This window comes from Cucurbita maxima, unplaced genomic scaffold (assembly GCF_002738345.1).
Source record: "Cucurbita maxima cultivar Rimu unplaced genomic scaffold, Cmax_1.0 Cma_Scf00023, whole genome shotgun sequence".
Classification (NCBI taxonomy): domain Eukaryota; kingdom Viridiplantae; phylum Streptophyta; class Magnoliopsida; order Cucurbitales; family Cucurbitaceae; genus Cucurbita; species Cucurbita maxima.
In genome coordinates, this window is record NW_019272039.1 from 946,050 (window position 1) to 969,445 (window position 23,396).

Consider the following 23,396-nt stretch of genomic DNA (forward strand, 5'->3'; position numbering starts at 1 on the left):
TTCTGAACTAACGCGTTAAGTTTGGAGAGAGATGAAAATAAATGTTGAATTTAAGCATTAATCATCCTAAAGTAAAAGTCGGTTGTGATTAAAATACATTACAGTGAGCAAATAATAGTAGGTAGCATCTCGCTGTTTCTGTCACTAAATAGTGAAGGAATGACCGAAAGCCTGAAACCAATCTAATCTTGTTTTACAATCTTTATAGACTTCAATCGTTAGCATTTTACACCATGTATCTGCAAACTCATCCGCATATGAACTCCATATCAAAACTTATTCAGCAGATGTCAGTGAACCTTCTTCTCAGCGTGAATCTCCCATGTTTTCCGACTATTTAGCTGCACACAAAACTTTAACGGTAACCTCTACCTCTTCCCCGTCCACCCCAACCTCTTCCTCGGCCACCCCTCATCCCTCCGCGCCCCCCGTAAGATAGCCCTTCCAGTGCCCTATTAACAAGCTGGTTTTGTAAACCACCAGATCCACGACCTTTCTTTGATGGTATATTGTTTGATCCATTAGCTGCAATAGCAGGCCGTTTTCCTCTGTACACACAGTCCCATATTTTAGTGAAACGTTATATCAAACACAGAAAGCTCATCTTCCAAAAGTCTCTAAGACTAAGCGACATGACTAACTTACCCAGCAGCAGAAGTGGTAGTGGACACGGGAGATTTTGTTACTTCCTTCCAAGATAGGTTGATGCTGTTATCCCCAATAAACGAGGGTGCCTTCGCGTGCAAGGGCTGAAAAAGTTTAAAAATAAAGATCCGTTTAGATGGATCGAATATAAAATATACCACAAACAAAGTTGGGAACCACAACTGTCCTCTCTCACCTTTGCCATTGCTAAAATATTATTGCAGGTTCGCAGGCCAGTTTTGGCATTTTGCTGTTGGGTTTTCTACAGAAAAAGAAGAAGTAGAACGATCACATGCTTGTGGCAAAGAGAATTGAAAAACCACGGGTCTAATGAGTGAGAGGAGCACTCACAACGTTACTTTTTGCTTCATCCGACTTGGCTGCTGCCATTGCCTTGTTGTGTTCATCCATCCCTTGAGTTAATTTCTTTATGGTAGCTCTAGTCAACTCCTCGATATTAGTTAACCTGTAGTGTCAAATAGGACATTATTAAGAAGAAAATTGATCAACCATCAAGCCGAAGAGAAACATAGATAGTGGGACGCGGAGGGGGGAGGTTCAACCAGGGCGTCAAAGATGAAAAAGACTGTAAATCAAACACCCTGCTGACTACTCAATGACAAAACAATCAGATCAATAACTGAAACGAAAGTGGAAGAAAGGATTTAAATGATTATTTCCAGTTTCAGTACAACTTAAAAAACATTATTCAAGAGAATTGGCATGCATGAGATGCCCACAATCAACTTCGGAGAGCAGGACAGTAATCCGAAAACTTTAGCCTTGATTTCCAGAGACCCAAGGAATCTCCTTAGTACGTCTGAATTCTGTAAATTTGTAATCTATGGTTGACTTATGCATAGGAATGAATTATATGCATCTCAGTGTGTACAGCCTTGTTTCTATCAAACAACTCAAACTTATGTAATAAATTTACCGATGGAATTGTGTTTTCAATATTAAGCATCTCATGATCGTCACTGAGAAAATGAGGCTAAATATATCATTTGGTCCCTAAAGTTAACACCATTTTTTCTTTCCATTACTAATATTTTTAGAAGTTCAAAGGTATCAGAAAATTTCAATTAACTTCATATTAAAAATTTATCTCAGTAGAATTGCAAAATGGAGACACGAGATGGTTACATAATGAAGAGAGTGGTTGGGAATTAAGAGGTAGAAAGAAAATTTTGAAGGAAATACACACTAACTAAATTAGTTTAGTTCATTTCATCGTCAATTTTTTTTTTTTTTTTTTTTTTTTTCCTTTAAGAAAGAACGGCATTTAAGCAAAAATTATAAAGTTCTCAAAAAATAGAATACCTTTCTGTAAAATCCTTGTAATTATCGGAGAAGTCCTCCCCCAATCTATCTGAAGGCTGGCCGGTAACAATCTTGTAACCACATAAGCTATTTGTGGCATTGGGGACCTAAAAGTACAAAGATAGCATAAGAATGCGACACCAATGATTTGCTTAAGATTTAGCCATAATAATTAGCTGACTAGTACAGGGGAAAATAATACTATTTTCTACGACAACACACACACATATCTAACCTTGTGAGCCAAATGATGAAACGTGTATAACAAGCACTCAACATAAGTAAAGTTCATCTCTTCTCCTGTCTTTCTCCCAGGCATATACTTCTGTAAATAAAAAAGTCCACAGCTTTAGCAAAATATTTTTTCAAACAAACTGATATTAGGTAAGAACATAAAGACAGTCCAAATTTTTCGTCCACAAAACATATATGAATTCCTGTATACAGACTGCCGTATCCCATGCATTTAAATATATAAAGGATACAGTGCAATGTTACATTGAAAAGAAAGATATAGCGGACTAAAAGGGATGACTTGAAAGGCTTGAGGATCACAAAAATACATCCCAGGTAGCCCCACAACGCAGGAAAGGACAATTTATTAAAGTACTTGTTATTGACAATCCATAGGGAGAAAAAGGTTCCCTAGATGAATTTCATAAGAGGTTTCTACTGGAAGGGATTAAAATCTTCCAAGATAGCTCTATTTTGTTTTTATTTTTTTTCATTCTATAGTTTTGTTTTCTTTTTCTTTTTCTTTTTTTAAATCTCTTATTCAAATGAAAGGTTTTAAGTAACTCACTTGGATAGGGGCTTTGCCCCTATTTGTAATTTCATACCATCAGTGAATTTGTTTCTTAAAAAAAAAAAATACCATAGGAGACATTATATCTCACACAGCTTTTTAGAGCATGAGAGTACTGAAGTGCAGAGTTCTTCTAGGATTGAGCGTTAAGTGCTTAAATATGAAAAACAAAATGATATTGTTCATAGTATGATAATGAAATATTTAAGAAATTATACCTTTTGTATGGAAATTGTTAGCGGAAATAAGGTTTTTGAAAATTTTATTTAATTTATTTGTTAAAAAAATTGAATACTGAGGTGCACCATGGGACAGAGCATACCTCAGGAGGGCAACCGACTATTTAAAGCAAAGTACCATTAACTGGGCTTTCTATAGAGGCACACTTTACGAAAACAATGATCCCTAGTCCACTCCAAACGTATGCTCACATGTCCTCTACAATCATTGTTAAAAAAGAGGGGAGTGCGGATCAACCTTCAATAGTTGAACAATGGATGGAAGAAATTGACGTGAATCTTGAGGTGTGGTGTATGGTGAAAATTCTGCAAGCGCTTTAAGCAAATCCAGCTTGCGTTCCTCAGGCAGCTGAAAAGCAGAAAGCACAAAAGATTAGAAGATCAAATTTCCGGTATTGGGTTAATTAACAGGACACCAACTTCAGTAAGGAATAAGATTGCATGGTGGAGATTTCTTATAAATAGGAAGGCAGCCATTGAATTGAAATAAGACATTTCCTTTCGAAGGAAAAGAAATGTTCTATTTTTTGTTTAAGAGTATATAGTTAAAAAATTATTCGGAAAATATAAATTTATGTATATTTATAAATTACTCAGTGCACCTGCTCAAATATATAAATAAACTCAGTGCCATAGAATACCAGCATCGATTATTCTGCATTCTTGAGAAGAAAGATGGAACAGTTATGTCTTTTAAAGATTGTTTTCTCAGTTCTTTATTCTTCATGTATTTGTATTTTTTATTTATAAACCGACAACTGTGTTAAAAGGTCCAATGCAAAATAATATTAAAGAGTACTACATACTTACACTAGTAAATGTGCAGGGAAAAAAGGTTTATTTTTTTATCTTTGAAAAAAAAGCTACGTCATCTCGCTGTTTCTTATTTTGTTTAGTTTTTCTGAAAAAGAAGAATGGTTAGATGGACAAAAAAACCAATAAGTAACAGAACATGTTGGTTCAAAAACTCTTTCTTGCCTGCAAATGAAAATCACAAAGAAATATGAAACGTATGCAAGTATTTCTAAATATCATTAGGGGAAAAATATATTTTAAACCTAAAATATAATTGCCATCCCATCCTGATAACTTTTTTCACATGGTCACCAAAACCTTGCAATATGCCCGAATGCAAACATATCAAGAAAGAAAAACCTTTTTTTTGATAGAGCAGAGTGTTAAATTTCATTTCGTCCAATCTTCAAATCCACAAAGCAGCAAGTGTTCTTACCTCAGCCAATAGAGTCGTGATGAAAAAATTAAATTTGTACGTACAGTTCTAAAACAGTATTCATTGACATATTTTTAAAAAATTTGACAACCACCTTCTTCCTAGAGGTATTACTTTGGTTGACATAGAAGCTCATAAGATCTTAAATCCTAAGAAGATGGTCCCCATGGTTTGAACCAATTTCTTTTAATCTCATTCACATTTTCACTAGTCGCAATAATCACTAGGCCAATCATGGTGCATAGTCAAATAAAAACGACCATATGCCAAAACTAGAAACATAAGGAAGGGGACTTAAAATAAAATATTATTGCCTAATAAACCAGACCTGGATTTTAGATGGTTGTTTTTTTTACTATAAAAAAGTAGATTTTAATGAGAGAGAAGTACCGAAATTATTATTTACCTTCTCTAAAACTGGAATAACATGCTTGTCCAAATAGCTGAGGAACTTGCAACTTGACGCACCCCTCTGTGTATTGCATGAGAGGTAAGCGGTCTCACAAAAATATTTGGGAACATGGTGAAATCATCGCTCACTTATATAAAAGGTAAAAAATGTACATACCACAACAAAAGGAACAGCCATAAAAAGGCATGATATCAACCTATCAATATGATCTGCATCTGAAACCTGCATTAAAACGCCACTTGATGGAATGTAACAAATAGGAAGGATAATTAAAATGAAAAGGACGAGGAAAAATTTTGATTCCCAATATCAAAAAGAATAATGTTGATACTAACTCAGTAACAAGATAGTGGCCAGCAAGATAATATTTTAACTCAGACAAAGCAAAATCACTAAATACTGTAGCGTACCCAAAGCATTTGCAAGAAAAAGATCATGTTCCTATTCTAATATTTTAAATAGAAACATGCTTCGCACTTCAGTCCTAAACACAATTATCATCAACGAAATTGTTTCCCATCCAAAATGAAATTAATCTAATAAATATTGCAATAGTCTCATGGTTGTGAAACTTCACACTCAAGATTCATAAAGCTTCCTAAAACAGAACTGGTAATTGAAAAGTCACACCCTTTTCAAGTTTCCAAAAGAAGGATACTGATCAAACTAAAACTATTTCACCTCTACTTCGCTATCGAAACCATCTGTTTTTACAATCTGAACGAATTAAAACTGAACATCACTTTATACATAGGGTGTATGGCATTGTCTAAACACATCCTCAACAAGAAAACTCCTACCAGAATGTTTAAGCATAGGATGGAAAACATAAATAATGTCACATATTCCACAAGTTGTACTGCTACTAAATTTAGGAATCAATATTAAAAAAAAAAATTAAAAAAAAAAAATCTATAAATGCAACAAATCAATGCATTAGGCACACATGATAGTTGGAAAAGATTTTATTACAGAGTGACGCAGGATGAAAATGCAAAGAAATCGGAATGCATCACTATATATTTAGTTTGCAATTAATAATTCGCAACTATGAAAATGTTAGTATAAGCAATAGCTACTCACATTGAACTGAGAATCTAAATCAGCTTGCCCTTCAATGATTCCAATAAGTTCCTTCAATCTCTCTGGTGGGGCTTTTTCTCCAAATATCCCCAAACTTTTTAAGAAGTCCATAAACATTCTAAACTCGGCTCCAGTCACATCTTCTAAACTCTGAAATAAGCGGAATTACATTACTTGCTCATCCTCTAGTACAGTAATAAAATCAAACCTGAGCTTTATAACTCAGAATGGATTAACAGCCAAAGGAATAAAAAAGCATTAAATAGACTAAGCATTTTATCAAGTTTACCTTTTTTATCAAATCTGTTATGTGTCTCTCCATTTCCTCTTGGGGCTTCAAGAGTTCAGTTTTAGCTGGAAAAACCTAAAAATAAAAAGGAAGATTGGGATCCACTAACAAGTACGAAATAATAACAAATATAGCTGCAAATGACACTGCTCATATCTCTACCGAACCTTATCTCTAATAAAGCTTAGGACCTTCTCACGAATAACTTCATCTGTAGTTGGTTCATCAACACTTCCAATATGCTTAAACAAGGCTGACAATGAAGCTGCAACATCACATACATACAATGAGATTATAAGTGCATTGATGAAACAAAAGAGAGTTAGGTAATTAATTCACGATTAATTTGAAAAGTTTAATACGAGGGAACATAAGTTCCCATCCAAAAAGGAAAAAAGGCAGAGACTTCATTAATCCACCGTTTTATACACAGAAGAAGAAAATTCACAATAGTGCTACTGAAAACTAAGATCATCGGTCTAGCTTATAGTATAGTTGATCAAAGGTTAAACTGTGTACGAATGTTCATGTACTCTAAAAAGAATGAAAATCAGATCCTAGTATTTAGAACATACCTTTAACATCCTGCCTCAAGAGAGCCATTAGAGCTCTATGGACAGCATCGCGCTCCACAAATTCCTCTAAAGCATTAAAGATTGCTAAAATCAAATTTCCGATTGGATAAGACTATAGTTTTTTTTTTTTTTTTTTCTTTCGAACAAATTAAATAAGACTACATCTTTTAGAACTGAACAATAATTTACCCGATGCAAGAATTTGAACAAGAATGTCAACAATTTTGCCTATATTTTCTGGTGTATCCTTGCAGAAAAGAGGAAGTCCTCGAATTGCCTGAACTCGTATCTGCATAGTCATGTAAATAGAAGAAACCTTATAAATAGAACGTCGATAAAGCACCTAACAAAACCAGCTCAAGAAATGTATAGAAAATTCATTACGACGAGAGCGGAGAACTGCCCTAGAAACGCCTAATAACCAATCAAGCAGACAAAGTCTAGAAATTATAAGCTATTAAATTCCCTTGTTTCTATGACTTCTTTCTTCGACAAAGTTTAGCAGCTAGAAAGGATAAGTAAAATGGATTGGGAAGTCCAAAATATACGAACCGCCAGCTCCTCTTCTTCAATCAGATCAATATGGGCGTCGATGGCAGGACCAGAAAGGGTGGGAAAAAACTTGAAGAACCTAGGAATGAGTTGAGCGGCCAATTGCTTGGCTTTGGTACTCGTTTTCGCCGCATCTATAATCCCTTGATAATCTTTCACATGCTGTAACAAAGGCCAAGAGAGTTACTCCCAAAATCAAGACCCGCCCCGCATATTCAAGTTTCTTAAAGAAGGAGAAGGAAAGTGAAAATGAGCAGAAGACCTGGGACTTGTCCTCGGCTTTGTTGAGACGCTCGCTGAACTCATAGAGATTCTCGATGTGTTGGACATCTTCGGAGGGCTCACTCATTGGCGCTAACTCTGGAAACTGAAACTGCGGAATGACAAATGGCAGGAAACTTGTAGTTGCAGAAATGGGGCAGTGAAAGTGTGAGAAGGAGCTTAGGGAAGAAGAACCAGAGAGCTTCGAAGGGTTAAGTGAAAGAGTTGGCCTCGGAGTTTTGAAGGGTTGAGAGAAAAGCCAGGGAAAAGGGCTGTCCGTGTCCGAGACATCTTTGATCTGCTCATACTCAGTAGCGGCTTACTTAAACGACGGCGTCTCCTTCCCTCTAAAACACACCGTTTTGACCTCTAAAGTTTCCATTTTTATAAACGCGGTGTCGAGGAGTTTTATAACATTATCCTCAACAATTTGGATATTAATTAAGAGACTAAAAATAATATTTCTCATTCTCTCTGAAGAAATAAATAAAATTTAATTAAAAAAAAGTAGGAGAATTATTTCCGTCTCTGTTCACTTCAAATTAATTGTAACAACTTCTTCCTTCCCTAAGTATTTGATAAAAAAAATAAAAAAAATGAATATCAAAACATAAATCATAACATGGGCATGGTCGAAATAGAAGGATTGGGTGATCTCCCACATAATAAGACATGGTGAAGTGGGTGTTGGATAATGAAAGTCCCACCGGAGAGCTTATGCTCAAATTGGACAATATCATATTATTATCGAGAATAATGTTCATTTAATATATGGGAGTTACTTGAGTTCCTCCTCCCCACTGAAAAGGATATACAGAGGCCAATATTGGCGCTAAAATTAAGCAAACAAAATATATTTATGATACACCAAGAGTGGCAACAAAATAAATGCATAAACCATAAGTACAAATCAGGGATTTGAATAGAATCATACAAACAACTAATATGATTAGAGAGAGGAAATAAAAAGCATATACTACATCTATTTAGTGTTGAAATTATTGGCAATGCTATGAAGATAAGAAATTGACGGCAGGCTCAATAAATTAAGCTCAACTGCTTTCCACATCCACTCTCACCTAAAAATTAAATTCTCTGCTACAAATCAATGGAGTTTTTTGGCCTAATCAATCAGAACGCAGGCACATGCTCGCTCATCCATTTTCGACCGACCAACTTACAGGCCATTCCTCTCCATGCTCTTAAATTCCCTTCAACCATTTGTCGGGTAATGTTTAGGAGCCAAGATCTGATCTTTTTCCCTATTTAAACAATTGGGTCGAGCGGGGAATTCCCAGGAAAACAACCATACGAAAAAACGGCGAGCTTTCTTGATTCCTGAAGATGGAAATTATGGTGACGAAGGTTAAGAATGCTGTGCTATTGTTATTGATAATGGGGATTGGTTTTTGTCCGCCATTAATGGAGGGGAAGGAAATTGCAGAGGTGAATGTGCAGCAGTTGAGAAAATTGGCGTCCAAGTATAATGTAACGAGTTTGTTGGTGTTTGGGGATTCTAGCGTTGATCCTGGTAACAACAATGTTCTTTCCACGAACGTGAAGAGTAATTTCCCTCCTTATGGGAAGGACTTCTTTAATGCTCGCCCAACTGGGAGATTCTGCGACGGAAGGCTCGCCACCGACTTCATTGGTAATTAACCACTTTTTCTTGTTAAAATCGTACGTTCAAGTTTCAATTTTTATTGAACCCAACTTTTGAAATGATGATTTTAATGGACATTACAGCTGAGGCGATGGGATTTGGAGAAACAGTGCCAGCATTTCTGGACAGAACTTTGAAGCCAATCGATCTCTTGCATGGCGTTAGCTTTGCTTCTGCTTCTTCAGGCTACGATGATCTCACCGCCAACTTATCAGTAAACAAAACAAAAACACCATCTTTTCTCTGTTCTTAATTTCGTTTAACAACCTTATACGGTTTTCGACTAACTTATAAAGCTCTGTTCAGAAAGTGCTGTCGCTTCCGAAGCAGTTGGAGTACTTCATGCATTACAAAATCCAGTTATCCCGACTGGTCCGCCACGACAAAGCAGAGAACATAATCAGAAACGCCATTGTTGTCCTCAGCATGGGCACAAACGACTTCCTCGAAAACTACTTCTTGGAGCCCCAACGCCCCAAGCAATTCAGCTTGGATCAATACCAGAATTTCTTGGTGTCTTCCATGTCTCATAACGTCGAGGTCTCTCTCCTCTGTCCTTGGCAGTATTTAATGTTTTGTTGATGTTCTTAACCATGGTGAGTTGCAGGTGATGCATAGATTAGGAATTAGACGGCTAGTGGTTGTGGGAGTACCGCCATTGGGGTGCATGCCAGTTGTGAGAACCATAACCAACCAGATCACGGCATGTTCCACAACCTTCAACAGAGCAGCCTACGCATTCAATGCAAAGATCAAGCTGAAATTGGCAGCTATGGAAGCAAACTTGGGGTTGCTCACTAGCTTTGTCGATGCTTATGCCATCGTTCAAGACGCTGTCGATAACCCCACCGCCTACGGTACTCAAACAATACTCAATTTGTGTGTTCCCTTCCAATTTTTGAATGGCCTCAAACTAGAAGTTGTGTGTGTTTGGAAATGTGGGCACAGGTTTAAGGGAAACGGCGAAGGGGTGCTGCGGGACGGGATTGGTTGAATTTGGCGAGACATGCAAAGGCTCAACCACGTGCAGTGACCCACAAAGCTACGTGTTTTGGGACGCTGTTCATCCCTCCCAGAACATGTACAAAATCTTAGCCGCCAAAGCCATTCAATCTGTTGCACAAGACATTCTATCCTAGTTTTCTATCCATAGTTTGAAACTTGATACCCATCTGCTTATTCAACGCGCCCAATGTATGGGTTCAGTTCACCAATACAATGTCAAAGTCAGTCTGCCTGGTACACAGGAAATGTTCAATTCCTTCAACAAATTACATAACTTGTTTTGCTTCCTTAATTTATACATTGAACTCAAAACTCTAAATTCCTTTTCTTTATTATATCTGTAATAATCATATTCCACCGTTTTCTTCCTCCTGGCTCCTCTCTGTTCATGCTCGCATCTCCAACAATTTTGAATATTTATAAAGAACATGTCTTCGAAATTTTAAATTCTCCGTAAAAGGAATGTCTGAGTCTGAAAGGGGTTGTTGTTCTTGAATTGTACCTTCGAGTTTGGGAAACCCAATGATAATGTCAACTCGCATATTGCTCTGTTAAGAAATGTATAGCATTATTTTAAAGGAAACACCTTCCAATTTCAAACGCTCCTCTTTTTCAGAGCTACATAAAGCATTTAATTCCCTTCTAAATTACGTTACACCGTCATTAGGGGTCAAGGGAAATCTCTAACGCTGGTTCTTGTAAAAACTTGGGGATTTTTGCATTGAAAATAAGGTCCAATGATGAGGATCCACAAACCAAAACACGTTGTATCCAGCTTTTTTCTTTCTGGTTTGCTTCTCTGTTTAAGATGTGCTGAATCTTGAGTTCCAGAAGGGCTTTTCAATTAGGATAAACCCTAACTCAATGATTAGATGGAAACTGCACAAGTCAATTGAAGGAGGTTTAAATTAATCAAAAACCCCCTAATTATAATTACTTTGCCGTTAATTTAGGTGATTAGTGGATTGAAGGGCAAGTTTCCTTGTGTTTATGATGGAATGGAGTGGGATTGCACATAAGTTGACGTGTACTAATTTCACATGGGGGTTTATTTATATAGCTCTGTTCCCAATGACTATTATCTTCTTCTCTTACTTCATTAATTCGTGTGAGATCTGTGTTTTTGAGTTTTTATAATTGGTGTTGATGGCTATCATCCAACAGGATAAATCTGAAGCAATCTTGGAGAATGTTTGGGCGAATTTTATTGGTGAGAATGGATTGGATGGACATGGAGGAGGAACGAGAGGTGGTTCTGGATTAAACAAATCTTGGACAGAGCTACCGAGTCTTTGTTGTGGAGATGGATCCATGGAGGTTCTTGAAAGGCTACCAAGTCTTGGAAGATGGATATCCATGGGAGCTGACGCATGGGAGGAGCTTCTTCATGGGATTGTCCCTGCTTCCAATACACACCAATCTTTTCATGACAATTTGGAGAGCTCCCCAGTTCATCATTCTGGTTTTGTTGTTGATAGTACACGAGTGGAGACAGCGGTCGTGACGAAACACTACCGCGGTGTGAGGAGACGACCGTGGGGGAAATATGCAGCGGAAATTCGAGATTCGTCGCGAAAAGGTGCTCGGGTTTGGCTTGGGACTTTCAATACAGCTGAGGAAGCTGCATTGGCTTATGACAAAGCTGCACTGAGGATTAGAGGTCCAAAGGCACATCTCAATTTCCCGGTTGACACTGTTGTTAAAGCTATGGGAATGCATTCGTCAACAAATATTGATCATTTGGATAATCTCATGCCTTCTTTTCAAGAACATGACTCTGCTTCTTACTCGCAATTAGGCAGCAACGGAAGTTCGTCGATCATCGGCAAACGAACGACAAGGGAACGGGAAGATAATCTCAATTTCAACGACATGGAATTCGAGCATCCAAGGGTGAAGAGAAAGACCAACATGTTCTACAATGATTTCGACGTGTTCGAGTTTCAAGACTTGGGGAGTGATTACTTGGACAACTTGATGTCTTCTTTATGATATCGCCTTGTCTAAGATCCATCTAGTTTGATTGGTAACGGCAAGGTTTTTGTCACTAAGTAGACCAGCAGAAAGGGGGAAAAATCCCAAGAACATATTTCAATTTGTGATCCATTATTGTTTATGATTACCATCATTAATTTTAATCTTCCTAAACCAAAACATCATAAGTTCCAATCAAATTTGTGTTCTTTTGTTCTACTTTCCAAACCGTAATTAACAATCAAAACTTAAAATATACACATTAAAAGCAGCAGCAGCAACAACAACAACAAACAATCGACGGTAATTAGCAAGTAAAATAACGAACTTTTAGCCAATTTCTATTCAGCAGCTCTTCTAAATGATTCTGATCTTGAAGTCGCAATTGAAACGGTGCTCGAGCTACTACCACTGGGCGGAGGTGTCGTCGTCGTCGTCGTCTCCGCTGCCGCCGCTGCAACGACCTCCGGCGGGAAATTGAGAAGCGCTTTGGGGCCTCTCATATTGAAAGCGGCTCTATCATAAGCCAAAGCAGCCTCCTCAGCGGTAGCGAAGGTGCCAAGCCAGACGCGCACGCCTTGCCGCGTGGAGTCACGTATCTCGGCTGCGTACTTTCCCCAGGGACGTCGGCGGACCCCCCTGTAGTGCTTCTTGGCAATGCCTCCGGCAGCGGAATTGTGATGGCGAGCGGCGGCGTTGGTGTTGGGCTGGTCGGCGGAGGGAAGGGTAGTAGAGTTATGGGAAGACATGGGTTGGTTCAGAACTTGGTAAATGACCATATCTTGAGAATCGTTCTCATTAAAAGGCAAATCGGAATGGGGAGCCAAAACCATGGCTGAGGTGAAAAGGTGTAGATGTTTTGGAGGCGAATTTGAAAGAGGGGATTTCGGTGGCTAAGGACCAAACCCAGTTGGTTCGGTTCCCTATTTTATTTCTCTTGCCAATAACTCGAAGCTCCCTCGAAAATGCCTTTCCAACTTGACTGCTTTTTGTACATTTGGGTTGGTGGCTCACTTCCTTTTTTGCCCTTACTTTCTCTAACAAAAATCTTAAATCTTTTTTTTAAATATTAGGATCACTAAATCAAAATAATTCCCCTAAATTAAATGCTACTATCACATAAGTGAATAATTTTATTTCGGGGTCCAATAAAATTAAATAAAATGTATGCTTTTCCCTCGGGAAAAAGAAAGGGGCAATTTCGGAAATTAACATGTCACAGATGGAGAATGTTTATTGACTTTGACGACCAAAACGCGAAGAGAGGCAAGCGGACACGCCTCTTGTGCGATTACGTCTGTCTGAATTTAAATTTATTATTAATTATTTAATACTTTTGTTGCGATTTATGTAACCTGTCTCTTTTATATATCTTCCAATATATAAAACCAATTAAAAAAAATTTAAAAAGGATTATATTGAATTATTTCCGTAAAATTTTATATAAAAATTTCGAAATTAGCTGTAGATTTTAATTAATGATTGGATTAATATTTGATCTTCCCCCACCACCTTTGACTTTTCAACCATTAGATCAATTCTTTGGTGTCAAGAATTAAAAATTAAAAGAAACTAAATCAACCACACGAGGAAGAGTCCTAAACCCTTTTGAACAACGAAAATATGGATTCTCTCCCAAGACCAGTAATTCATTCACGTGCTTTGACCAAATTAAACCTCATCAATTTCCTAATCTTCACCATTCATTTTGTTCCTCGTAAAATAAACTAGCTTCGTATAAGAGATAATGAAAAAAAAAAAAATTGTAAATTTGGACCATGAATGTGGTCGTAGAAAAGTTTTTTTTGTCAGACTCGAGAAGTTTCAATATAGACTCTTCAAATGAAAAAAAAAAAAAATTGTAAATTTGGACCATGAATGTGGTCGTAGAAAAGTTTTTTTTGTCAGACTCGAGAAGTTTCAATATAGACTCTTCAAATGAAAAAAAAAAAAAATTGTAAATTTGGACCATGAATGTGGTCGTAGAAAAGTTTTTTTTGTCAGACTCGAGAAGTTTCAATATAGACTCTTCAAATGAAAAAAAAAAAAAAAAAAAACATGATTTTTCATAATGTTGGTATTTGTCTTGGAAGACATTGGCAATATAAACAAATATTTTACAAAAATAACAAAAGTGTCCAAGTGTGAGAATTCATTATTTTGATGTTTTTAATGAAAAGAGGTTATCATTTAAAAAAAAAGTGATTATCATATTATATTAATTATTGAATTATTGATATGGAGAGTTACAAGTTTGTTTAGTTGTTATGTAGCTTAAATCAAAAAAACTTAAGTCATTGGCTTCGTGACTATAGGATGGTATAATACAAATTGTTTCACTACATATAAGATCGGGCATGGCTCATCCTCCTAAACTCGAATCAATCTTGAAGCGCACGAACCCTCTATACTAAAATCATTGAAGAATAAGTACTCCCTTCTTCTTTCGATTAGGTATCGAAACAGAGTTTGGATAATACTAGGAGAACTCGACGTGTCAGCTACTGACATTGAGAAGAAAATAGTAGAGTATCCAAGCTCTCTCGAAAATGTATCTTGCACCGTCTTTTATTAACCTTCATGTTTAGGGTTTATGCAAACTTTGTGTAGCCAATCATAACCAAAAAGCCTCTTAAATGAGTGATTTTAGTAAAGATATGTCAATTAGGTGGTATAACTCAGGAAAAAAGAACCACTAAATGAAACAAATCTATAAATAGCCATTATACGACAACTTCCAATTTTCAAAATTTGTAAGAATAATTGAGGTAACACAAAAGTTGTACCAGGTTTTGGGCTGAATCCAAAGCTGATTGGGTGTGTGTGTGTATGGTTGCGTTAGGAAGAACACTACACATGGGCCTTGTCCGAGCTGCTAAAGCTAAAGCTAAAGCTGAAGCCCAGAAAGATGAACTCCACCTACTTCTAACACCCAATTTTCCCATTCCCATCTATTATCATCAGCTCCTCTGCTGGTTCCCTTTTACTCCATCTACTTTGAGCTTTCTGATGTTGATGTTCTTCATTTCATTTGGCTAATTAACCCTTCTCTCTTACATTTCCCACATAACCACCTCCACCCGACCTAACAACTTTCTTTCTCTTCCAAATTCCACCACCTATCTTCCACTTCAAGAAAAAGAAACCCAAATCATTTCGATTTGGATGAATTCCCTTTCAGTTTCAAGTGGGTGGAGTTTGTTTGTTTTGTTTGTTCAAGCCCCATCCTCTCACCCGCCCACCTTTTCCTCTCTGTTTAATTTGTCCCCTACCTTTTTGTACAATTGTATGTCGTTTAAAACCAACCCCCCCTCACTCTCTCGAGAGTATTCTACTCCATAATCAACTTCTGTCTGTTATTCACAGAACAAACACCTTAATTATGAGCACAGCCAGGTTCATCAAATGCGTTACTGTTGGGGACGGCGCCGTGGGCAAGACTTGTATGCTCATTTCTTACACCAGCAACACTTTTCCAACGGTACCCATTTCCAATTTCGCTATTTCCAATAAAGGGTTTCTTTCTTTTGGGATTTTCAATTCTTTCTTGTTTTGGTTCGTCTTGTGTAGGATTATGTTCCGACTGTTTTTGATAACTTCAGCGCCAATGTGGTGGTCGATGGCAGCACTGTCAATCTTGGCTTGTGGGACACCGCTGGTAATTCCAATCAACTCAACATTGTTCTTCTCTGTTTGTTTGGTTTTTAGAATTTTTGTTGGGAAATTCAGGACAGGAAGATTACAACAGACTCCGGCCTCTGAGTTACAGAGGAGCTGATGTTTTCTTGCTGGCGTTTTCTCTCATCAGCAAAGCCAGTTATGAGAACATCTTCAAGAAGGTAATTTAATTCTTTCTGATTCGATTCCCATGAAGTTTTAAACCACATTTATTATAACCTGAAGCTAATTCGTCTTGTTGCAGTGGATTCCTGAACTTAAACATTACGCTCCAAACGTCCCCATCATTCTGGTTGGAACTAAGCTTGGTAAGATGAGTATGAACTTGAACTCGGCGATGATCTAACACGAACTAAAATAACGAGATAAACAAACTGTAGATCTACGAGACGACAGGCAATACCTGATGGATCATCCAGGCGCATCTCCCATAACCACAGCTCAGGTAAAGAACCAAAACCATAAAAACAAAAACTTGATTGGATTATTCTAAAGGATTGATCCTCAGGGCGAGGAATTGAGGAAGATGATCGGGGCCGTAACATACATAGAATGCAGCTCCAAAACCCAGAAGGTACAGAATTGATCCATAAAAATGGAAGAAATGGAGTGGAGGTTGTTGAAAGTGGTTTGGTTTTTGTGTGCAGAATGTTAAGAATGTGTTTGATGCGGCTATCAAGGTAGCGTTGAGGCCTCCAAGACCGAAGAAGAAGGCTCGCAAGCAGAGGACCACATGTGCTTTGCTTTGAAAAATAAGCTCACCGCTCGATCACTTTCTCTGTATGCCTCAACCAAATACGGCTCGGGAAAAATTATTGGATGTGGTTCAATCCCTTTGTAGTAACCCTGTTCAATAATTTTTTCTTGCTCCATCCCTTTATATTATATATTTCCATGCTAAGAATTTCGGATGTAATCTCTCAAAAATCTAAACTTTATTTTGGTTCACTTCCATAATTTCTGTCAAGTTTAACATTAATACCTAATCTCGGAACTGCTCCAGTAACACAGTAAATTAACACCACAACTGCCGCAAACACCGCCGCAACCGTCACCCACCGCTGTCACGCCACGACGCTCATGGCGGCCCTAATCGGAATCACCAAAGACCATCTCAAAATACTCAAAACCACAAATTCCAGAAGAAATGGATAGGATTTGGGCTTATTAGTTAGAGAGAAGCCCATAATAAAATTGGGTTGGGCCTCAAACGGTAGCCCAGTTACACAATAGTATTTAAAAATAATTATATTATCATCTTTACTATATTTCTTATTTTAAATTTTCATTAATAATCCCAATACAACAACAAGCATTCTTTCATGCATGTAGCTTGTTTTTTTTTCCTCTTCTTCTTGGAATTAATCATTAATTTAATGGGTTTTTTTTTCTTTTAAAAAAAGGCAAATGTAATTAAGACGTATTTATAGAAAATCGTTACCCTTTAATTTCCCAAGGTGATGCCTCCTTGATTCGCGCGGATATATATGGTAGCAATTGGATATAATTTTGAGTTTTTTTATAAATATTATATTATAATATAAAAAGTCTACGGGAGGTAGGTGATAATTAATTAACGTACACTTTTGTTTATTGTAATATAATTATGTTTTTCTAATTCATACAATATAATAAAATACAAATATTTTTATTTCTTAGCATTTTTTTTTTTTTTTTTTTTTTTTAGTACTAATTGGTAATNTTTTTTTTTTTTTTTTTTTTTTGTTAGTACTAATTGGTAATGCATTAAGAACATGCTTGTTTTTAATTTTAGAGAATAAAAAAGTTTGATGGATATATAGTTAGGATATAGTTAGAGAGGGTTGAAAATCGTATAATTTGTCGTGGAACTAACCATAGCTACTCTAATGGGCTTCTACTTTAAATTGGAGATTAGGGTCGAGATTCGAACTTCCAACGCTTGAAAATAGATTATATTGAACTTACAAAATCATTAATAGTCCCATAACGTCTACGAGATGGCCTAGTGATAAGAAAAAGTCACGTAAATAATAAATGCCATATTGCAAATAGATTTAAGTAACGATCACTACCTACCAAAAACTTTGATATCCTACCCGATATACTGACACTCAAATGTAGTAAGATTAGATAGTAATTCCGTGAAAATAACTAAGGTATGTGCAAGTTAGTCAAGCACCTACGAATATCCAAAAAATCATCGAATAGCGTCTAGATTTTGCTTATAGTTGTCTTAATTATTAGGTTATACGATAAAAAAATGTGAATTAATGAAATGGGTATGTAAGATTTCACATCGGTTAGAAAAACATTAATAGAAGCGTTTTAAAATATGAGGGGAAGCCCTTTAAGGAAAAGTGTAAAGAGAACAATATACACTAAAGTGTGTCAGTCACCAAATGGTATTCCCGTGAGGATACTAGGTTTCTAAGGAGTGTGAATGATAAAATATCATATGGATTAAAGAGGAGAACGAAACAATATTTATAAGGGTGTGTGGGTATCTCCTTATAAACAAAAAAAAGTGTTAGGGGGTGTAGAGGTGTTCTCACGTAATGGTGGTTTGGGTTGGGTCCCAAAAGTTTCAGTGCCAGTAGAAGATGGAGAAGATTAATTAGGGTATTATATTTATATACGTAATGGAGGTTTGGGAGGGCGCATGAGGAAGAGCAAGAAGAAGAGCATGGGGAGTGAAGAAAAAGCAATTAATCAAAGCATGTTATGTGTATTTAGTGCATGCACGTTAGCATTTACTGGCTTCCTTCTGTTTGCCGCAAATTCAGCTTAGCCACACCACACCACACCACACCACACTCCCCTTTTCCTTAATAATCAAAAATTTGGTTGCAAACCCAGAGGAAATTGGAGGTGAAGTAATTGATGGTGGGGCTGAAGGGTTTCCATATAAGAAGCAAGCAAACGAAAGGGAAGAGTTGAGAAGGGAGGATGAAAGAAGGAAGGAAAAAGGCAAACAACATAACGTGTAGAAATGGGGCTAATAAAGGAAGGGGAAGGGGAAGGGGAAGGGAAAGGGAATGGGAGGCTTTGTACGATTGAGACATTCAATGAAAAACTGGAAAACCCAAACCATTAGTACCCAATTTAAGTCCACTTCCACTTCCTAAAATTGTTTTGTCCTTAGTTTCTGCTAACTTTACTCTCTCTCTCCCCCAAACATACACACTCATCACAACAACGCCATAAAAGTCACGAGGGCTTATTCCAAAAAACGCGAACGTTAGAAGTCGAACAGATAAACGGGGCCTCTAATAATGAAATAAATTAAACGGAGAGGAGGGGATCTTAAGCAAATGGAGAGATTCTTTGTTTTGACACCACATTTGGTATTATGAACACAGAATATAGGCACCCCCAGGGCCCCCCTCAGCTCCTCTCATTGCCCTACTACTACTACTTCTCACTCTCAATAAACCATATCTATCTCCACAATACATCGACATTTTTTCAAATTCAAAAAGAAAAAAAAAAAATCAAATAATTATCAAACGAGAGTGTTGGTCGTCATAGTTCATCAGATAAGATCAATGGGAGGGAGATGGGTGGCACCGGATGATGAGGTTAGCATGTCGGAATTGCAGCGACACCAATTCATTTCCACCTCCTTTTTGCATGGGAAGTTGAAACAGAAATGGATTCAAACACATGTGGAGATTAGGGTTTTGAGACACGAATGGTTTTAATCTCGTCATCTTCCCCCACAAATTCGAAACTTTGTTTTTGTTTTCACATCATAATATATCATTTGTTTTCTTCTTTTTTTCCTTCTAATTTAAGTCATATATAAACTCCCATGATGTTGCATTAAATTGTTTCATGTAATAGTAATAAGAATAATGTATAAAATTGGATGGTAGCATGGAAGTAGGGGTATGTTATACTAATAAGCATGCCCATAGCCCATAACCTTCTTTCTCTTTCTTTCTCTGTGTGTATTACCTCTGCAAACTGCCACTCCGCCACTGTGTGTGTTGCGTGCAAGCTTTGGTAGTGAAAACTCTCTTTCACTTAATGGTACGATTTTCACTACGCCTACTCCCTCATCATCCTATGCCAACAATCTTATGAAACCAAACTACATCTCATTTATTTGTTTATTTTTCTAAAAAAGGTAAGTGAAGAGATAGTTAATTAAAAACATAAAAAAGAGAAGAATAAATAATAATCCCTCGAGTCAATCCAACACTCGCCTTACCCACAAACACCATTATGCTCATCTTCCAATCAAAAGCAAACCTTCAATTCATATTCCTTGACTTTGAAAAAGCCCTTCTCTTGTTCTTCTCACCCCTTATTTATGTTTTGCAACAACCTTTTGGATTACAATAATCCCAGCACTTAATTTCTTTACCCTCTCCCCTATTTAATACCCTTCAATTGAAAAATAGATAATATAGAAACTCATCAGAACAACCCACTTCTATAAAGCTGTGTGTTACGAAGCTTTGGTTTTAACACCCCTTCTCTCTCTGTCACCCTCTGAGAAAGATTCTAATTTAGCCCCCAACATCCATTTTTTCCCCTGTTCCATTTGCTTCTTATCCTCAGCAACTTTTTTTTTTTTTTTTTTTAATAATTAAAAATTCAGCAAAAAAGGGTTTCAGTTTGTAATAATGAAAAAAGCTCCAAGTACTTTTGCTCCTCTTTTGACCTAAACCCTTCTTTTGATTCATCCACTTGTGTTTTAAACCCTCTAACAGGCGATTCCTGTTGTGGGGTTTTAAAAAAATTATATCTTTCATCTCTGTTGTCAAATTAAATGTTGGCTTAGGGAGATGGGACTTCTTTTTTTTCTTTTTTAATTAAAAAAAAAAAAAAAAAAAAGGGGTAGTTGAGTAGGCTATAAAGTTGAGATGGTGCATCTAGGTTGACGAGGGTGTTCAGAGTTGAGTATCATAGGCAACCAAAAAGCCTTTCTTTTTGTTTGTTTGTTTGTTTGATTGATTCTGGTGTTTGCGTTATTATTCCTTTATCCTCATGGCTTCCTCAAACAGACACTGGCCTAGCATGTTCAAGTCCAAACCCTGCAATTCTCACCACCAATGGCAGCATGACATCAACCCAAATCTCTCTTCTTCAACTGCCACTTGCCTCAGATCTGCTCCTTATGCTACAGGTTCTTCTTCTTGTTCCCTTAGTGTTCTATTTGTTCATATGTTTTAGAATTTGATTGATTTGTGTGTGTTTTTTTGTCCTCAGTTGGTGGGTGTGAAGAGAGGAGTCCAGAGCCANAACCAAGATGGAATCCAAAACCAGAACAAATTCGGATTCTTGAAGCAATTTTCAATTCCGGGATGGTGAATCCACCAAGAGATGAAATTAGAAAAATTAGAGCTCAATTGCAGGAATATGGACAAGTGGGTGATGCTAATGTTTTTTATTGGTTTCAAAACAGAAAGTCAAGAAGCAAAAGCAAACTCCGCCATATCCAAAACTCCAAATCCAATAATAATCACAATTCCCAAACCACCACTACTCCTTTACCATCTCCTATTCCTCCCATCGCCACTGCCACCATCACCGCCGCCGCCGCCGCCACAACTTGTTCTTCCTCTTCTTCTTCCGACAAGTCTTCTCCAATATCAGCACCCATCAAAACTTTTAGCTCCAATTCAATGACCCAGAACTACCTTCCACAACTCACCAAGGAGCTCTTGCCTGAACCCTTTTTCTTCCCGGTTTCACAGACCGGCGGCGGCGGCGGCGGTGGAAGCTCTAATTTGAGTCAAGGGTTTTGCTTGTCGGAGCTTTGTAGTGTAGTGCAGCAAGTGCCTGAAGATGGGGTTGTTGGGCCTTGCACAAGCCTGTTGCTGAGTGAGATTATGAACCCAACTGAGGCTTCAAAAAAAGATTTGGATGAGGACAAGATCACGGTGAAGTTGCCGCCTCCGTTCATGAATTATCATCCTGTTTTCACTCCCTCCACTGATAATATTCTTCCACCAACCACTATGTCCACCGCCCTCACCACTCTTCCATCTCCTTCCCATACAATTCATCAAGGTAAAGTTATTAAATTAACCAGTTTTAAGCCAATTGAGGTTGCATGACTTTTGGGTAACTCTCCTTTTTGGTTTATCTCTTAAAAGGAAGGATTTTGTGAAGTGGGTTGAAACGTATAGCAAAAAGGGGTTTCAAAAAGTAAATAAAAATGAAAACTTGATTGAAATTTATGATATATGAACAAATAGGGTTATGATGAGTGTAGTGTTGGATGGACGTGTGCATGGCTTTGAGGCACCCTTGACCTACACTAAAAAAATATTTCTTTTTTAAAAAAGAAGAGGAGTGATCGTGTGTTTGCAGGTGTCGGCGAAGTTTATGGATTAGGTCAAAGCTGTGTAGGGATGTCAACAGTGTTCATCAATGGTGTGGCGTTCGAGGTGGGTTCTGGTGCGTTCAATGTTCGGGAGGCCTTTGGTGATGAAGCTGTTCTGATTCACTCCTCTGGTCAGCCTGTTATCACTAATGAATGGGGCCTCACTCTCCACTCACTCCAACATGGCGCCTCTTATTATCTTGTTAGTTCATCATCATATGCCTCTCTTGGCTTTCTTCTTTACCTTCTTGTTTTGATATTGTGTTCGTATTTGCAGATATAAAGAAGATTTGAAAGTGGAGGAGGAACCACCAGGGAATGGAAGAACGTAGCAGTGGTCTATGATTAGCTTAGGGTTTGAATTTGAGTGCTTGTGAGAGCTCTTACTATATCTATGAGGCAATGTAATTTGAATATTTGGTTTCAACGGACCTCTTATTATATCTATGTGTTGTTTCATGAGAAATGAAGAGAGCCAAATTTGATGATATCATTAATCTTAAACTCCGCCAGCTTTTTAGGGTTGTTTTGCTTCTTTTTAGCTTTGCAGTTTGGGTTTCAAATCAAACATAAACCTGCCCAATTTCTGTTCAAATTGCCAACTTTGATTGTGGTCAAAACAAATGGCTTTTGTACTTCCCTTACTTTTTTGCTTCACCTCTTCTTAAACTTTCAACCACTATCTTCTGTTAGTAACTGCTGTAATTACTGAGCCTTTTCTATCAAATTCATAACTTTTTTTTCTTTTTCTTTCCAGTTCTCAGTTTTAAATTCATAGGCTTTCTTGCTTGTTTACCCCAAAGGATATTCTTGTATCCACCTACCATCAATAGCCAGTGTATGAGCTACTTTGTTGGCAATGTCTTGGATCAAAATGGATGTCTCTAACAAGCTCTCTCTTGCTAATGAAACAGTGTAACGAGATCGAACACTATAAAATACAGATCACTTTAAGCATCTACTAAGGTCAAGTTTTTCCCTTGCCTATTTTGATCTTCAATCTTCAATTTCATTCATTTATACATTACCCTTAGATAAGTGTTATTAAAATTGATATAAACTTGAAACTAAAATAATGATCCACTCGAACATAGTTCAAATCAAACTTACTATAAGCATGCAGAGGAATAGAAAAGTTCATCTCATTCAATTATTATACACGAATGTTTATAAGCTACTAACAAATCTTCAAGTTTAGATTATATTTTAGGTTTTTCAAATCCGAAGATAAAAAATGAAATAGTATTTTAAAATAAAGGTGAATTGCTTTGAAGAAAGTTGGAAGTCCAAATAACATGTGTGAATTTGCACATGATACCCAAAGATGTATTGCGGTAGAAGA

General features: G+C 37.1%; 6 protein-coding genes across 6 annotated transcripts; 4 read left to right on the forward strand and 2 right to left on the reverse strand.

Moving 5' to 3' along the window:
* Positions 1 to 29: 29 nt before the first annotated feature.
* On the reverse strand, positions 30 to 7,746 carry LOC111496827 (apoptosis inhibitor 5-like protein API5). The gene is made up of 16 exons (XM_023147354.1): positions 7,417 to 7,746; positions 7,155 to 7,316; positions 6,792 to 6,891; positions 6,603 to 6,668; positions 6,195 to 6,292; positions 6,028 to 6,102; positions 5,739 to 5,888; positions 4,812 to 4,877; positions 4,650 to 4,715; positions 3,251 to 3,361; positions 2,204 to 2,293; positions 1,969 to 2,075; positions 997 to 1,111; positions 842 to 907; positions 646 to 749; positions 30 to 548 (listed from the first exon to the last, which is right to left on the reverse strand). The coding sequence occupies exons 1-16, from the start codon at positions 7,501 to 7,503 to the stop codon at positions 356 to 358; spliced, it is 1,656 nt and encodes a 551-aa protein (XP_023003122.1). The 5' UTR covers positions 7,504 to 7,746; the 3' UTR covers positions 30 to 355.
* Positions 7,747 to 8,493: 747 nt separating this feature from the next.
* LOC111496829 (GDSL esterase/lipase At5g45950) lies at positions 8,494 to 10,530 on the forward strand. Its single transcript, XM_023147356.1, has 5 exons — positions 8,494 to 9,066; positions 9,162 to 9,292; positions 9,385 to 9,618; positions 9,686 to 9,935; positions 10,027 to 10,530. Exons 1-5 carry the CDS (start codon positions 8,760 to 8,762, stop codon positions 10,215 to 10,217), a joined length of 1,113 nt encoding a protein of 370 aa, XP_023003124.1. The 5' UTR covers positions 8,494 to 8,759; the 3' UTR covers positions 10,218 to 10,530.
* A 210-nt stretch (positions 10,531 to 10,740) lies between these two features.
* On the forward strand, positions 10,741 to 12,185 carry LOC111496830 (ethylene-responsive transcription factor ERF091-like). Its single transcript, XM_023147357.1, has one exon. It carries the CDS (start codon positions 11,230 to 11,232, stop codon positions 12,073 to 12,075), a length of 846 nt encoding a protein of 281 aa, XP_023003125.1. The 5' UTR covers positions 10,741 to 11,229; the 3' UTR covers positions 12,076 to 12,185.
* Positions 12,186 to 12,239: 54 nt separating this feature from the next.
* On the reverse strand, positions 12,240 to 13,005 carry LOC111496832 (pathogenesis-related genes transcriptional activator PTI5-like). Its single transcript, XM_023147358.1, has one exon. The coding sequence runs from the start codon at positions 12,888 to 12,890 to the stop codon at positions 12,399 to 12,401; it is 492 nt and encodes a 163-aa protein (XP_023003126.1). The 5' UTR covers positions 12,891 to 13,005; the 3' UTR covers positions 12,240 to 12,398.
* A 2,276-nt stretch (positions 13,006 to 15,281) lies between these two features.
* LOC111496833 (rac-like GTP-binding protein RAC13) lies at positions 15,282 to 16,692 on the forward strand. The gene is made up of 7 exons (XM_023147359.1): positions 15,282 to 15,538; positions 15,628 to 15,715; positions 15,787 to 15,896; positions 15,980 to 16,043; positions 16,116 to 16,180; positions 16,244 to 16,309; positions 16,383 to 16,692. Exons 1-7 carry the CDS (start codon positions 15,440 to 15,442, stop codon positions 16,482 to 16,484), a joined length of 594 nt encoding a protein of 197 aa, XP_023003127.1. The 5' UTR covers positions 15,282 to 15,439; the 3' UTR covers positions 16,485 to 16,692.
* A 3,915-nt stretch (positions 16,693 to 20,607) lies between these two features.
* LOC111496828 (WUSCHEL-related homeobox 9-like) lies at positions 20,608 to 22,542 on the forward strand. The gene is made up of 4 exons (XM_023147355.1): positions 20,608 to 20,851; positions 20,935 to 21,738; positions 22,042 to 22,256; positions 22,332 to 22,542. Exons 1-4 carry the CDS (start codon positions 20,713 to 20,715, stop codon positions 22,335 to 22,337), a joined length of 1,164 nt encoding a protein of 387 aa, XP_023003123.1. The 5' UTR covers positions 20,608 to 20,712; the 3' UTR covers positions 22,338 to 22,542.
* The last annotated feature ends 854 nt before the right edge of the window (positions 22,543 to 23,396 follow it).

Excerpts from the sequence above, each read along its gene's own strand:
- LOC111496827 (XM_023147354.1), bottom strand. The coding sequence starts at position 7,503 with ATGAGTGAGCCCTCCGAAGATGTCCAACACATCGAGAATCTCTATGAG. Across the intron at positions 6,669-6,791 it reads TGTTCAAATTCTTGCATCGG|AGGAATTTGTGGAGCGCGAT; the intron begins GTAAATTATTGT and ends TTAATGCTTTAG. Across the intron at positions 6,293-6,602 it reads CTTGAGGCAGGATGTTAAAG|CTTCATTGTCAGCCTTGTTT; the intron begins GTATGTTCTAAA and ends GTGATGTTGCAG.
- LOC111496829 (XM_023147356.1), top strand. The coding sequence starts at position 8,760 with ATGGAAATTATGGTGACGAAGGTTAAGAATGCTGTGCTATTGTTATTG. Across the intron at positions 9,067-9,161 it reads GCTCGCCACCGACTTCATTG|CTGAGGCGATGGGATTTGGA; the intron begins GTAATTAACCAC and ends TGGACATTACAG. Across the intron at positions 9,619-9,685 it reads CCATGTCTCATAACGTCGAG|GTGATGCATAGATTAGGAAT; the intron begins GTCTCTCTCCTC and ends GGTGAGTTGCAG.
- LOC111496830 (XM_023147357.1), top strand. The coding sequence starts at position 11,230 with ATGGCTATCATCCAACAGGATAAATCTGAAGCAATCTTGGAGAATGTT.
- LOC111496832 (XM_023147358.1), bottom strand. The coding sequence starts at position 12,890 with ATGGTTTTGGCTCCCCATTCCGATTTGCCTTTTAATGAGAACGATTCT.
- LOC111496833 (XM_023147359.1), top strand. The coding sequence starts at position 15,440 with ATGAGCACAGCCAGGTTCATCAAATGCGTTACTGTTGGGGACGGCGCC. Across the intron at positions 15,897-15,979 it reads ATGAGAACATCTTCAAGAAG|TGGATTCCTGAACTTAAACA; the intron begins GTAATTTAATTC and ends GTCTTGTTGCAG. Across the intron at positions 16,044-16,115 it reads TCTGGTTGGAACTAAGCTTG|ATCTACGAGACGACAGGCAA; the intron begins GTAAGATGAGTA and ends AACAAACTGTAG.